Raw genomic sequence first — 15,380 nt, 5'->3', positions numbered from 1 at the left:
AATCACTCTCTCTCAGCCCAACCCACTTCACAAAGTTGTTGTTGTGTGGAAAATAGGAGGAGGAAGATGTGTTGGATATATTCACTGCCTCGAGTTATTTATAAAAACAATAAAGGCAGGATATCAGTGTCATAAAGTCAGTTGGAGCAGGGAGAATTCAAAGCACAGTTTAGGATTTACCCCAAATCAGGGTTCATTGGATAACTATTTCAGTAACTGAATTTGTTTTATTTTTCCATTCATATTGTATCGTATAGTAAATATAAACATATTTAACTATAACAACATTTCTACATTATTTAAGAGGCTGGAGAGGGAGCTCAGTAGCACAGGGTTAATCTTTAATTCCCATCATTGCTGTTGTATAATGCATTCTTCATTTATAGCAATTATAATACAACTTCTTCCCTAGCCCCATTTTATTGCTTCAGTATGTCATATCATCAGTTTCCAGAACTCCTTCCTGTATCCTATTTTGGATTAACACTGTATAAATCAGTAGTTTGTACCTCATCTCATTCAGGCTATACGTTTTGCGATTTTTCTGCCTCAGCAGCTGAAGTCCACAGTTATTCAGGAATCAATATGCCGAATCTCTTTTTTTTGCTAAATTAATGAATCGGGATTAGTCCAGCAAGTAATTCTTTCTTGATATGTACCTACTCACAAAATGTTAAATTAACATTTTACCATTTGCGAATGGATTTTTAATATTCACACATTTTCAAAGCTGCTGGCCACGCACAAAAAAGAGGAAAAAGAATTCAGTGTACTTAGCTATTACTTCTCCTCCCTCCTTCCCTCAAGGTACGTGGCACAGACCAAACCGCAAGACAATGCACTCTTATTCATGGAACTTGAAATCTATAATTACAGCTCAGAGAAGAAGGGATGGGTAGGAGAGAATGGTAAACCAGAAAAGAATGGCTTGGATTCACATAACATTTAAATCCAAAACTTAGATAAACAAAATACAGTATCTGTTTATTTATCCAATTTATGTGGCTGCCCACTTGAACAAGGAACAAGGACTCTGAGCAAGGAACAGAATTAAAATAAAATAAAGGTATCCACATCAAGTGTTTATATGAGTTACAGTATGTCCAGAAAAATAAGCCACGATTGTTACTTTATCCTCTAGATCAGGAATGTTCAGCCTACAGCTCATGGGCCACAGCCCTGGACAGCATCCCCACAAGATCATAAACTCTTAACATTACATTATTTATATACATTAACTATATTATATATTTTATATGTGACCCAGGCAAGCCAAAAGGTTTGACACCCATGTGTCATCAGTGATGGCTAACCTTTTTTTTTTATTATTATTATTTTTTAATTTTAATTTATATGCCGCCCTTCTCCAGAGACTCAGGGTGGCTTACAATGTATTAAGCAATAGCCTTCATCCTTTTGTATATTTATACAAAGTCAGCTTATTGCCCCCACAAACTGGGTCCTCATTTCACCTACCTTTGAAAGGATGGAAGGCTGAGTCAACCTTGAGCCTGGTGAGATTTGAACTTGCAGTAATTGCAGGCAGCAGATGTAAGTGGATGTTAATTAGTCTGCTGAGCCACCAGAGCTCCTTTCCCAGGCAACCTCCTTGCCCAAAGCGCATGTGTGAGTGCCCAAATGCACGCGCACACGCCCGAACCCCCCAACATGCAATGCACGTGCAGCCCTGTGCATGCCCCCTTCATGCATGCCCCCCCTGCATGCCCCCCCACCCACATGCATGGCAGAGACCCGAAGACCAGCTGGTTGGCGGGAGTTTCACGCACATGTGTGGCGGAGCTGAACTGGGGCGACAGCTTGTGTGCCCACAGAGAGGTCGCTGTGTGCCATCAGAGCTCTAGATGTTAGGATGCACATAAACAGCCTACTCAAGGATACTGATGGAAGAGAAGATTTGTAGCTCAGGGTTAAACTGTGGGGTCCTTGGTGCTCTGAGCTTGGTGGCTTTCTTGCAGATGTTTCATTACCAAGCTAAGTAACATCATCAGTGCTAGTAGGGAGTGGGGTTTGCTTTCATTTTATATTCCAGGGGCTTGCCCTCTCAGTGTTGGTGGAAGGGGTCTTGGTGGTTCTTTGCTTGGGCTGTTTACTGTTAGTTTGTTAGCACTTCCTTTGCTGCAGCAACAATTCTCTAGGACCGGGATGGCGAACCTATGGCACGCGTGCCACAGGTGGCATGCGTAGCCATATCAGTGGGTTTGCCAACTCAGCTCCGGCACGCATGCACGCGCTGGCCAGCTGATTTTTGGGCCTTCTGGGCCCACCAGAAGTAGAGAAACAGGCTGTTTCCTGCCTCCAGAGGGCCTGGGAGGGTGCGGAAGGCCCATTTTTCCTGCTCACCTGGTTCCAGATCCTCTCTATGCATCTGGGGAGGGCGAAAACAGCCTTCCCCACCCCCTCGGAGCCCCTCCGGAGGCCCGAAACGGTCCATTTCCCAACTTCCGGTTGGACAGGAAGTGACTTTTTTGCTGTCCCCAGCCTCCAGAAACTCCTAGAGAGGAGGGACAGCAAAAAATGTCACTTCCTGTCCAACCGGAAATTGGGAAATGGGCCTCCGGAGGGCCTCCGAGGGGGTGGGGAAGGCTGTTTTCACCCTCTCCAGATGCATAGAAAGGGTCTGGAGCCAGGTGAGAAAGAAAAACGGGCCTACTGGGCCATCACGTGCCAGAAGCGTGGGGAAGCGGGGGTCGCCTGCGCATGCACAGGGTGGGGCGCATAAAATTATGGGTGTGGGCACGCACACGTGCAAACCTCCTCTGCCACCCCCTCTCCTGGCATGCAATGGCAAAAAGGTTAGCCATCACTGATCTAGGATGTTGTGAAAACCCAGCCATTAAGCCATGAGGTTCCGTGGTACAATTTTGCTAAGGAGATGAAGTCCTAAACTAGCCCTCCCTAATTGGACATCCCCAGTGGTGAAATCTGAACCGGTTTGCCACCGTGCATGTGCTGTGCAAGCACATCTGCAGTGCATGCCAAACGCGTGCTGCCTGCATGTGCGCTGCGTGCCAAATGCACACTGCGCACGCATGCACAATTCACACAAAAGGCACGCTGCACGCACGCGCATGCACAGTGCACACCAAACACACAGAAAAAGGAGGCTTGGGAAGGTAAGTAGAACAGTGGGGGGGGGGACAGCTGTGCCACGCGATTTAGATTCACTACAAAGCAGGATTTCCTGCTTTCTAGCGATTTTAAATCCCGCGGTGTCAGGTTACAATGTCGTCTCAAATAAATTGCATTTCCAAACAAATAGTCTTTGATGAAATCTTTCATTTATTGAGCACAACAATCTGTCCCCGACTCCATCGTAGTCAGCACTGACCTTCTGACCCCAAACCCTCCCTTTCCGTTCCCCAGTTCTCTGCGTCTCATTGGCCATCTTCCAAGTCACTCTCCCCATATCTACTACTTCAGCTCACAGGAATGTCCCCCCTCCCATCCCATCTCCTAGGGGATAATATCTTCAGGGAAAATAAGTAGGTGAAGAGTCAAGCGTCCTCTTCCTTATGTCAGCACTGGAGTGAATGTAGTTTGGAGTGCTGACACGTGGCACAGCCGATCATCGGAAATACCAGTTCAAGGAACCGGTAGTTTTTCTCACTACCAGTTTGCCCAAACTGGTGCGAACAAGCAGGATTTCACCGCTGGGCATCCCCCTCCCAAATACCTTGTAAATGCAAACCCCCAAATTCTCAACCAGCTTGGGGGAACGTCCCCTGAAAACATTCTTTCATCCTGATCGAGTTGGACAAGACCGGCTGCATAAAACGTTTTCTCTCCCTGCAGGCATCAAGCCGTTCAAATGTTCTCTGTGCGAATACGCCACTCGCAGCAAAAGCAACCTCAAAGCTCACATGAATCGCCACAGCACCGAGAAGACGCACCTGTGCGACAGGTGCGGGAAGAAGTTCAAATCGAAAGGCACTTTGAAGAGCCATAAACTCCTTCACACGGCTGATGGTGAGTAGAGCTCTGGGTCAGGTTTGGAAACATGGTTCCAGATGGCAAACGAAGGTGTAATTGAAGGATGCGAGTAGAAAGAGACCGTCCAGGTCTTGTTTAGACTTATTTAGCAGATGGGCCGACGTTTAGGGCCATCCACAGAAGAATACTTCAAGGGGCAAATGTTCTCAGTAGGACATTCCTGTTATTCTTCTTTCTTGTATGAAAGGTCCCCGTGCTACACTGGTAGTTTCACAGAAAGCTTGTGTGACAATATGCCTGCACTACTTTTAGAATCTGACTGCAACAGGCAGTCCAGAGGGTTTCTTTTTTAAATTCAATTTATAGCAATAGCACAGAATAGAGTAGAGTAAAATAGAATAGAAGAATAGAATAGAATAGAATAGAATAGAATAGAATAGAATAGAATAGAATAGGAGTAGAGTAGAGTAGAGTAGAGTAGAGTAGAGTAGAGTAGAGTAGGGAATAGAATAGAATAGAATAGAATAGAATAGAATAGAATAGAATAGAATAGAATAGAATAGAATAGAATAGAATAGAATAGAATTCTTTATTGGCCAAGTGTGATTGGACGCACAAGGGGGGGAAATTGTTGTAATGATTGTTAAAACTTTTTAAATAAAAAAAAAGTCATAAAATTGGGTGCAGTCACATGATGATTCATTTAATGGCTGTCACAACTTAACGACCATAATTCCAGGCTCAATTAACAATAGTAAGTCAAGGACTACCTATACTGGTGTCTACCATCACTGCTCGTTATTCTGAGCTAGAAGAGCGTCCCAACATAAAACCTCACTGCCTGAGTTCATTACGGCTCACGGCAAGAGTGATGTTCATCAAACTCTGACTTTTTCTTTCTTCAGAAGGATAGAGAATATTTAACCCTCAGATTTTTATTTATTTATTTATTTTTGGTATTGTATAATAGGAAAACTGTCATCTTTGCATAAGCTGCTCCCAACTTTCTGCAGCAATTTCAAATTTAGGAGCTAGTTTTCTTCACATTAGTGGAAATCTGCTTTTTTTTTTTCCCCCTCTCTTGCACATTGGGGTTTCTTCCAAGTTTTTGACAGCTCTTTCTGAAAGGATTTCAAACAGCATTTCTCCGTCCTGGTTCTATAGGAAGAGTGGGAGTAGAACAGATCTCTGTGTGGGTTTAAATATGCTCTCTAAATACTAAGGCACTCTTATTTTGCAAAAAAGAAAAAAGAAAAAAAATGCTGAAAATGATGAGAAATTAGAGAAATGTACGTTGTGTATACTAGTATTGGAAGCTGCTATACAGTGGAGGACTTTTGGGCATAAAAGTTTAAGAAATAAATATTCACTGGATATTAAAAATATCCATGCAGTGGAGAACTTGCGGACTTGTAGTTTGACCTACATCTGTCTACTACTTCTGTCCGCTGTAGTGTAACTTTCGACAAGTCAGACCACTGTTTTGGTGCGTGAAAAGATGCATGTAAAATAACATTTAAGCAGTTCAGCCTTCTCCCTGTTGCTTATCACTATCTGGCCATCTTCTCCAATCAGCACGTCAAACCATTTCCTCGACTTCCTTCTTGTTTTGCACATGCCAATTTGTTTCCAGCTCAAAATGCAAGTGTGGGTGGAAAAAATCAGTTCTTAGATGAGTGGAATCAATTAAATCAACTTGATTTAATGGTTTCTACTCATGGAGGTAGTGACAGATTTTATTTTCCTGGGCTCCAAGATCACCGCAGATGGGGACTGCAGCCAAGACATTAAAAGACGCTTGCTCCTGGGGAGGAAAGCTATGGCAAATCTAGACAGCATACTAAAAAGCAGAGACGTCACCCTGCCAGCAAAAGTGCATATAGTCAAGGCTATGGTTTTCCCAGTTGCAATGTATAGCCATACATTGGATGAAAATTGGACCATAAGAAAGGCTGAGCACCAAAGAATTAAGGCCTTTGAACTCTGGTGCTGGAGAAAACTCTTGCGAGTCCCTTGGACTGCAAGGTGATCCAGCTGGTCAGTCCTAGTGGAGATCAACTCTGGCTGCTCTTTAGAAGGTCAGATCCTGAAGATGAAACTCAAATACTTTGGCCACCTAATGAGAAGGAAGAACTCACTGGAGAAGAGCCTAATGCTGGGAAAGATTGAGGGCAAAAGAAGAAGGGGACGACAGAGAACGAGGTGGCTGGATGGAGTCACCAAAGTAGTAGGCGTGAGCTTAAATGGATTCCAGGGGATGGTAGAGGACAGGAAGGCCTGGAGGAACATTGTCCATGGGGTTGTGATGGGTCGGACACGACTTCACAACGAACAAACCTCATGCAAGAACTTTTTTCTTGGTTTTATCGGTATACAAGTAGTTCTTGATTTACTACAATTGAACCCAGATATTTTTTTTTCACTTATCCTTTATGTTTCTCAGTTTATGGAGACCCCTTTGAGCAACCAATTCCTTACGCTTGAGAGAAATTGCTCCTCAACAGTCAAAATTCACTTCAGCATATTATATTCTTTCTCCACTTGGATCTGAATTGCTCCGCTTTCTGTTTCAGGAAAACAGTTCAAATGCACGGTGTGTGATTATACCGCGGCCCAAAAGCCACAGCTTCTGAGGCACATGGAGCAACACGCTTCGTTCAAGGTAAGAAGCCTGCCACCGCTCTTGTTTTATAAAGGTGATTCATTGACTGCTGCTAATGCCTGACAGCCCAAGGTTTCAGGATTACAATTTAACAGCCTCTAAATCAATTCTGGGACTGAAGCAGAACGGTTTTAACTTTTAGCCAATCGGGTGGAATGAGGTAGGAATTTACATTCTTTCATTTTGATACAGGGAGTCCTCCACTTACGACTGTATAATGGACCTGCCCGTTATGATTTATGATTGTAAAGTGGGTCACCACGTGACCGGGTCTGTTTTTATTACCTTTTTTGTGGTGGTTGTTAAGTGAACAGGAATGGTCATAAAGCAAACCCATGGTTTGCTATAGGCCCGTGATGGCGAACCTATGGCACGCGTGTCCGAGGTGGCAGGCAGAGCCATCTTTCCGGGCACACGAGCTGTCACCCAGTTCACCTACAGCTGCGCATGCACGCGTGCCCCAGTTGGTGTTTGGGCCTCCAGTGCGCATGTGCACAATTCAGGGGACCCAGCTGGTCTTCAGAGCACTCCTGCATATGTGTGTGCATTTACGCATGCATGTAAGAGTACTTGCGTGCAATGCACGCATGCGTAGACAGCGTTCACATGGGTGCATTGCGCATGCAAAACCCACGCATGCGCAGATGGTACAATTGCACATGCAGCGCACGGCCACATGAAACCTGCGCACATGCGATGATGGCGCGTTTACACGCACAGTCCACGGAGCCACATGAAAGCCATGCACATGCACAAATGGTGTGGTCGTGCGCACTAGGGGGCGCGTGAAGTCATGCGCATGCGCAGATAGCTCTGTAACACGCACAGCACATGAGGCAGAGTCACGCGCATGTGCAGATGGTGTGATTGCGCATGCAGCGCAGAGGGGGAGCCACGCGAAACCTGCAAGCATGCGCAGATGGTATGATTGTGCGTGCAGCGTATGGGGGGAGTGCAGTAGTGAAATCTAAAATTTGTTACTACCGGTTCTGTGGGTGTGGCTCGGTGGTGGTGAGGTAATGTGACTAGGTGGGTCACATTACTTTTAAAACCATTTTTTCTACAACCTCTTCAACGAAGAGGTTGAGTTGCCTGATCGGAAGAGGCTTTTTAAAAAACTCAGCTTGGATCATCAGAGGCATTTAAAAGAAAAAAAGGGTTTTTTTTCTTTTAAAAGCCTTTGACAATCCCAGCTGAGCCGCCTGATCATCAGAGGCTTTTTTTTTTACTTTTAAAAGCATTTTTTTCAGCCGAAGAGGTTTTTTTTTTTGTTTTTTTTTAAATTTGATTTATATGCCGCCCTTCTCCGAAGACTCAGGGCGGCTTACAATGTGCTCAGCAATAGCCTTCATCCTTTTGTATATTTATACAAAGTCAGCTTATTGCCCCCACAAACTGGGTCCTCATTTCACCTACCTTAGAAAGGATGGAAGGCTGAGTCAACCTTGAGCCTTGGCGAGATTCGAACCCTGCAGTAATTGCAGGCAGCTGGTCTTAATAACCAGCTTAATAACAGGGTGCCTTAAACCCCTGTACTACCAAGGCTCTTTGGTTGTAGAAAAAATGCTTTTAAAAATAAAAAAAAGCCTCTGGTGATTGTGCGGTTCAGCTGGGCATGGTGTGGGGGCAGGGATTTTTGCTCCGAACCACCCGCCTCCATCACTACCAGATCGGGCGATCCGGTCCGAACCGGGAGCATTTCAACCCTGTGGGAGTGGCATGTTATCGCGGATAGCACGCACGTGTGCAAAGTGTGTACCTATTCGGCACTCGGTGAATAAAAGGTTCACCACCACTCCTATAGGCTATTTTTACCAAAAAACGGAAGCAAATTTCAGTTTTCAGCAAAAAGGCATAAAATGTTGTCATGTGGCCACAGATGGCCGTAAATGCAAGCTGGATGCCAAATACTCGACATGAGGGTCATGTGACCATGGGGAAACGATTTTCAGAACCAGGTTGTAAATCCCCCTGAGGGGAAGCCGTTGCATCCTTGAACAGTTGCCAACCAACAGGTCGTAAGTCGAGAATTACTTGTACAGTGTTCACATGATGTTCCATATTTTCAAAAAAGGTAAAATTGGATCCAGGCTACGATATTGGAGAGTCTGAGATACTTTGAGAATTTCAAAATCCAAGAAATGTCTTTAGTAAGCAAGAGAATTTGCAGGATGGCATTAGGAAACTCACACCAACTGTGATCCTCTTTCTGCTTACTGTGGTATTCTTGTTAGCCAGATGGAATTAAGAGTTTTTTTTAAATTTCTTATATTTAACATCCTTTCTCCAAAAGATCAGTTCGCATCTACCTTCCAACTGGGAATGTTAGAAACTAAGTTGCTTGCTCATTTTGCTAGGAGCAAATCTGAGGATGTTGGAGAGGAAAAACATAGCAAAAACTACTTTTGCGAAGGCAACAGATAGTAACAAGGCAGTTTATTTAATTTGGTAAATAGATCAAAGAATGTCTGTCTCACAAGCTGATCTGTGAAGCTTCAAAGTGCCTTTACAAAGCTATACAAGATGAAATTAAACTGCATCAAAGAAATGCATACATGTACACATATTTAAAAATCCATCAGAAGCATCTCTAAATCACACTCGGAATCGCAGTTATATTCCTGGTGAAATAAATAAGCTATTAAATTGGGGCGGCCGTTTAATTTAATTTATTTTTAATTATTTTAACTTTTATATTGTATGTTATTTTAATTCTTGGCTGTTCACCGCCCTGAGTCCCTTCGGGGAGAAGGGCGGGATATAAATTTAATAAATAAATAAATAAATAAATAATAGTAGAGTGTGGAGTGGCTACTACTATCAGAAGGATCCTTGTTTGCAGTCGTCACTTAAATTTTTCAGCAAAGGGAAAGGTAGGGCCTCGGTTGCTAATTTCAGCCTCAGAGCAAGACTTCATTTATAATCTATTACTTATTACTTATTTATTTTAAATGTTGATATGCTCTCCTTCAAACCCAAAGTTTCCCGGGGTAGGTCGCGCCGTGTTAATGGCGCCAAGTACAATTATGAAAAATTAAATAAAACATTAAAACACAATAATTAAAGTACATAACCATAAAAGGATTATAGCAACCGCCAGCATAGTTAATACGTTTCTAAGCAGCAAATATGTTTAATGGATTAAACATTAATAGATTTAAACATTAATTGATTAAAAGGCCTGAGAGAATGAAAACATCTTTACTGTCTCTTCAGCATTATGGAAAGTTTAATTACTACAAAGAATACCCCAGGATCAGGGTCTGCCACTGAATAATCTTGTGGCCATTCAGCAGAGCAGAATGCTATTCCGCAATATATAATGACTCACTTTATGACCATCAAGACTTAAAACCATAATGGGCAGGCTCCATTAGGGTTTTAAGTTGGGGACTACCTATACGTTAATAACCACTCTGATAAAAATGTTATTTTCATCCCAAAGCTTTTCTACATCAGTGCTCTTACCTAAATTGTTTTCAATTATGAATTCTGTCATCTATATCCCATTGCAATTCTATGGCTCCATATTATGGTGATTTTATTATGGTTTTATTTTAATTTAATGTATTATCTCTTATATTGTCCACATCTCTTATATAAAAAGTAATATTCCTTTTAGGTGGAAACTAAAAAAATGTTGTTACAGGAAGACGAAGTCTCATTCGTCATCTTCAGGCTGGTGTTCTCAGCTTCGTGCTTCTAGGAGCAATGTGTGTGATCGCAGCTGTTTCTTCCTTTTAACTGCCAGTGGGGGTGTGAACTGATTGGGTGGGAGCTTGGCTGTGTTCTGATTGGGTGGAGGTGTGTTTTGATTGGTTGGGGGTTTGGCTGTGCTCTGATTGGATGGGGGGGTTGGCTGTGCTCTGATTGGATGGGTGTGTGTTCTGTTTAAGTGGGGGCTTGGTTGTGCTCGGGTTAGTCTGAGTAGCAGGGGGATTTGAGCTGGTGAGCTGTGTTGCTGTTGTTTGGCTTCGTGTTCGTGCCGTGCCATCTCTTCAGACTGACACCCAACATGACTGATGCTTTCAAAGTGTGGTATTGGAGAAGACTCTTGGGAGTCCCTTGGACTGTAAGAAGATCACTTGGTAGTACAGTGGTTTAAAGCACCCTGTTATTAACACAGCTGCCTGCAATTACAGCAGGTTCGAATCTTACCAGGCTCAAGGTTGACTCAGCCTTCCATCCTTTCTAAGGTAGGTTAAATGAGGACCCAGTTTGTGGGGGCAATAAGCTGACTTTGTATAAATATACAAAAGTATGAAGGCTATTGCTTAACGCATTGTAAGCTGCCCTGAGTCTCCGGAGAAGGGCGGCATATAAATCAAATTTAAAAAAAAAAAAATCAACCCTGACTGTTCTTTGGAAGGACAGAGACTAAAGCTGAAGCTCAAATACTTTGGCCACCAAATGAGAACTCACTGGAAAAGACCCAGATTGCTGGGAAAGACTGAAGGCAAAAGGAGAAGAGGACAGCAGAGGATGAGATGATTAAATAGTGTCATCAATGCAATGACCATGAATTTGGCCAAACCCTGGGAGGCAGTGAAGGAAAAGGGGGACTGGTGTGCTATGGTCCATAGGGTTGTGAAGAGTCAGACATAATTTAGCAACTGAACAACAATAATTCAGAAGTGCCACATCTCCAAGTGGGAACCACTGTATGTTGTAGGACATCTTGAGAACAGATAAACCTGTGAAGTTGGGTTACATTGACTCTTTGTATAATGGAACTGGGCTGTAATGTTGGCATGGAATCTCTGGAACAATCTGAGTAGTGTCATCAAAGAAAACTACTAATTTCAAGTTGTATCTCAGTTCTCTACTAGCCTGAAGTTCTAATGCTAAAACCTTTGGAGAGCACCATTATAGACATGTCTGTAACTATCATTTCTTATAGATGAATTTCTGGAAGCTTTGTTTCATGGTGGATGGATGATTGTGGTCTATGCCAGGGGTCACCAACCTTTTGGACCTCAGGGACCACTGAATTCATAATTTTAAATCCCGCGGACCACTAATATGATTTTTTTAAAAAAAAGATAAATAATACTTAGTGAAATATAAAAAATGCAAATAATTTTTCTGGGGACCACCAAAATTTTCTCACGGACCACCAGTGGTCCATACCACACAGTCTCGTCATAAGCCTTGGATATAGGTCTACAAACTCATCTGCTTTTTGAACCAATGTGTTTTTTTCTGTCTAGGATTCCTGCTACGCTTCATTCCTTTCTAAGGTGACCTTTGTCCCTGTGATTTATGATTTAACATCTGTAACCAATTAAGGTTATCTACATGGGGCAGATACTGGAGAGAGTGTCATAATCTTAGCTATACGGTGATTAAACTTTGGTCAGAGGTAAACGAGGAAGGCCAGAGTATCCTGTGCTCGGCCACTGACTTCCATAATTCAACGTGGCAATTTTGTTATGCCAAAGACCTGATTTTTTAGGCTACCTCCTTCCATATGAACCTGTCTCTTATTTATGATAATGATCAGAGCCTGCTATTAGATTGATGAGATAGGCTCTTTTCAAGATCTAAGTGGAAAAACTCCTTGCTGGAAAAGGTGTTTTGAATTTCTTTTTACTTGTTTTAGATCAGGGTCCCCAAACTTGGCAGCTTTAAGACTTGTTCGATTCTGTTCAGTTCTAGGAGTTGAAGTCCACAAATCTTAAAGCTGCCAAGTTTGGGGACCTCTGCTTTAAATAAACTAGGCAAACATGTATATCCTACCCAACATGAAATGATGTGTGATGCTTCATGTCTTTCCATTTTGATGGTAATCTGTGCTCAGATTTTATTGGATGGTACAGTTATTTGCTGATAAATGTCTGTATTTTATGGTGATTTATTTTTTCCCCCCCAAAAATAAAAATTATAGAGGATGTTCTTTAATTTATGGGCCAGTCATTCTTTTTCAGATCGACTTATCTACAGAGATGGGGGTAAAATGCTCTGGGAGAAAAGCAGGAAGTGAATGATACTAATAATAATAACAACAGCAATAACAGTCCGTATTCAGTCGCTAATTTGTTATTACGACACTCATCTTCACATATTGAATAAGCATAAATTGGTCCAGGCTTTCTAAGTATAAATCTTGGATGCCGACTGCATTAAATACTCGGCATACATTAACTGAAAATGGAAAACATGTGAGCTTTCTTATTTATTGGTCTTTTTGGGGGGCTTTGTGAAAGTGCAGTTCTGCAGCTTAAGACTTCCCTGAACAAATGCCATTTTTTTTCATGAGCAATTTCTGCATCTGGTGCATTACTGCTCACATTAGTCTCATTTTAGAAGTCATTTTTGAACGGGGTTCAACACGCTGCTTTCCTGTCTCTTTGCATTTGGAGGTATGCCACTAAATTAGCACAGAGCATTAATTTTATTGCCGAGTAATTTATTTAGTCAATAAAAAAGGTTGCAGTTGTTTTTGTAAATTTATTTGCTCTGGCAATCTATCCCTTTATGAAAGAGAGCAGAATTTAGCCATCATGGCAAATAAATAGTTCACTGAATGTTTGGTGCCGATAGTTTTCCATCATGTTGTAAAACTTTGCAGGGCATAAAAAGGTAATAAAATCTAAGAGGTGTTGCCGTTATATGTTTTGTTTTCATAATGGGATAAGTTTCTTGCTCACATGCGCGTAGCAAGACAGATCTAAATCTGATTATGGTAACCTAACAATAAGATGTGCAGCATCTGAAGCCAGATATAATTAATTCATTTCCTTTTATAATTGTAGCCTTTCCGTTGTGCACACTGCCATTATTCCTGCAACATATCTGGTTCCCTCAAAAGACATTATAACAGGAAACATCCCAGTGAAGAATACGTTAATGCAGGCTCTGGCGAATTTGCAGCTGAAGCCCTTCTCCAACAAGGTAACCTGTCTGTTTTGGAAACATAGAGATTTTCCTTTCCGTTAACCTATAGTTATTTTTCTCACAGAGAGAATATTTTGCCTCATTGATGAATGATGGCTTTCCTTCTCCATGGAATGACTTTGAGCATCATCTCCAAGAAAGAAAAATGATTTAAGTTGAAATGGATAAATCACATAAATGAGAAGTCTAATATGTTGTTCTTCTTCACTGGAGAAAAAATAATCCAAGGGTATTTCTGTGTGTCATCTGAAGCATCTGAAAGGAATAACATTCTAATTGGCCCTATATGGGTTGGGTTGAGTTGAGTTGAGTTAGTTGAGTTGGGTTGGGTTGGGTTGGGTTGGGTTGGGTTGAGTTAGTTGGGTTGGGTTGGGTTGGGTCAAGTTGAGTTAAGTTGAGTTGGGTTGGTTAAGTTGAGTTGGGTTGGGTGAGTTGGCTAGGTTGGGTTGGGTTGGGTTTGTCTGGAATCTCCAAACCTGGACATGGAAATCAGTTTCCATCAAGCTTTGGCCTGCAAATTTCACCAGCTTTGATTTCTATTTATTTTTTCTTTATTTAAGAAAATATATATAGTCAGCCACTCAATCTCGGTGGGCATCTTAAAAAAAAACAGTTGAAACTATAACCCCCCCCTCACACACACACACACCCCTTGTGACAACAATCCATCAGATTTGATAAATCTTTTGGGGAGTTGTGCAAAGCTTTGGAGAGACATTTTGCTTCAATTGTCCCTTTAACAAAGCACTATCTATCTGTTCAAGATGAAGTGGTACTTGGCCTTTCACCACTTCAACAGAGTCAAAAATCCTGTTAAAGCAACTTCTTCCCTGGTCTTCAACTGTCTACTTCAAGGAGCAGAGGTCATTTCTATCAAAGTGAAGTGCCCTGCCTAAAATGCATCTGATTGGGTAAGCCTGACATAGGATTCGTTACAAGAATTACTGACAAGGGTCCTTATGGATGTGACCTGGAATTAGAATCAGGGGTGAAATGCTCCCGGTTCGGACCGGATCGCCTGATCCAGTAGCGATGGTGATGGGTGGTTCGGAGAACCGGTAGCAAAAATCCCTGCCCCCCCCCCCCCCCGCCCCACACACACCATTCCCAGCTGAGCCGCATGATCATTAGAGGCTTTTTCTTTTTTTTACTTTTAAAAGCATTTTTTCTACAACCTCTTCCGACGAAAAAATGCTTTTAAAAGTAAAAAAAAAAGCCTCTGATGATCGCGCGGCTCAGCTGCGATCATCAGAGGCTTTTCAAAGCATTTTTTTCTGCAACCTCTTGGCTGAAGAAGTGGTAAAAAAATGCTTTGAAAAGTCTCTGACGATCCCAGCTGAGTTGCCTGATTGCCAGAGGCTTTTCAAAGCATTAGAAAAAATGCTTTGAAATGTTTTCTTTTAAAAAAAGTTGGCCACGCCCACCCAGTCATATTACCACCACCCCCACCAAGCCACGCCCACAGAACTGGTAGTAACAAATTTTACATTTCACCCCTGATTAGAATCCTGGTTAGTTGTGCTCTTTTTGTGAAGCTCCTTGGGGCATAATTCATTTCAAATTTCATTCCAAAACAGATTTATTTCCTAGAGATGTAAAATTAGCTGAACCTTCTTCCAAAGAGTAAATTGAGCCCCAGAAGGTTGGCTAGACAGATGGCAGATTAAAAAGAAATGCTTCTTCTTCTTCTTTTTTTTTCTTTTCTTTTTTTGGACATCAAAATAAATCTTTTTTTTAAAGATTTGGAGAACAGTAAAGTATTCAAATGTAATATCTCAGGAGATTGTCTTTCATCCCTTAGCAGACACTGTGCTGTTGTTTTGGCAATCTGGCCGTACAATCAAATATCTTGCAGGGCATGAAACGGGAT

General features: G+C 42.1%; 1 protein-coding gene across 1 annotated transcript in view; it reads left to right on the top strand.

The window, feature by feature from the left end:
* The window catches only part of ZFAT (zinc finger and AT-hook domain containing), a 128,762-nt gene that overhangs the window by 78,283 nt on the left and 35,099 nt on the right, over positions 1-15,380 (top strand). Inside the window, exons 10-12 of the mRNA XM_060681824.2 lie at positions 3,814-3,987; positions 6,525-6,613; positions 13,369-13,507. Coding sequence (XP_060537807.2) covers positions 3,814-3,987; positions 6,525-6,613; positions 13,369-13,507 — 402 coding nt within the window. The remainder of the gene's footprint in view (positions 1-3,813; positions 3,988-6,524; positions 6,614-13,368; positions 13,508-15,380) is intronic.

This window comes from Pantherophis guttatus, chromosome 3 (genome assembly GCF_059756535.1).
Source record: "Pantherophis guttatus breed Tessera chromosome 3, ASM5975653v1, whole genome shotgun sequence".
NCBI lineage: Eukaryota > Metazoa > Chordata > Lepidosauria > Squamata > Colubridae > Pantherophis > Pantherophis guttatus.
This window is presented reverse-complemented; position numbering and strand designations above follow the sequence as displayed.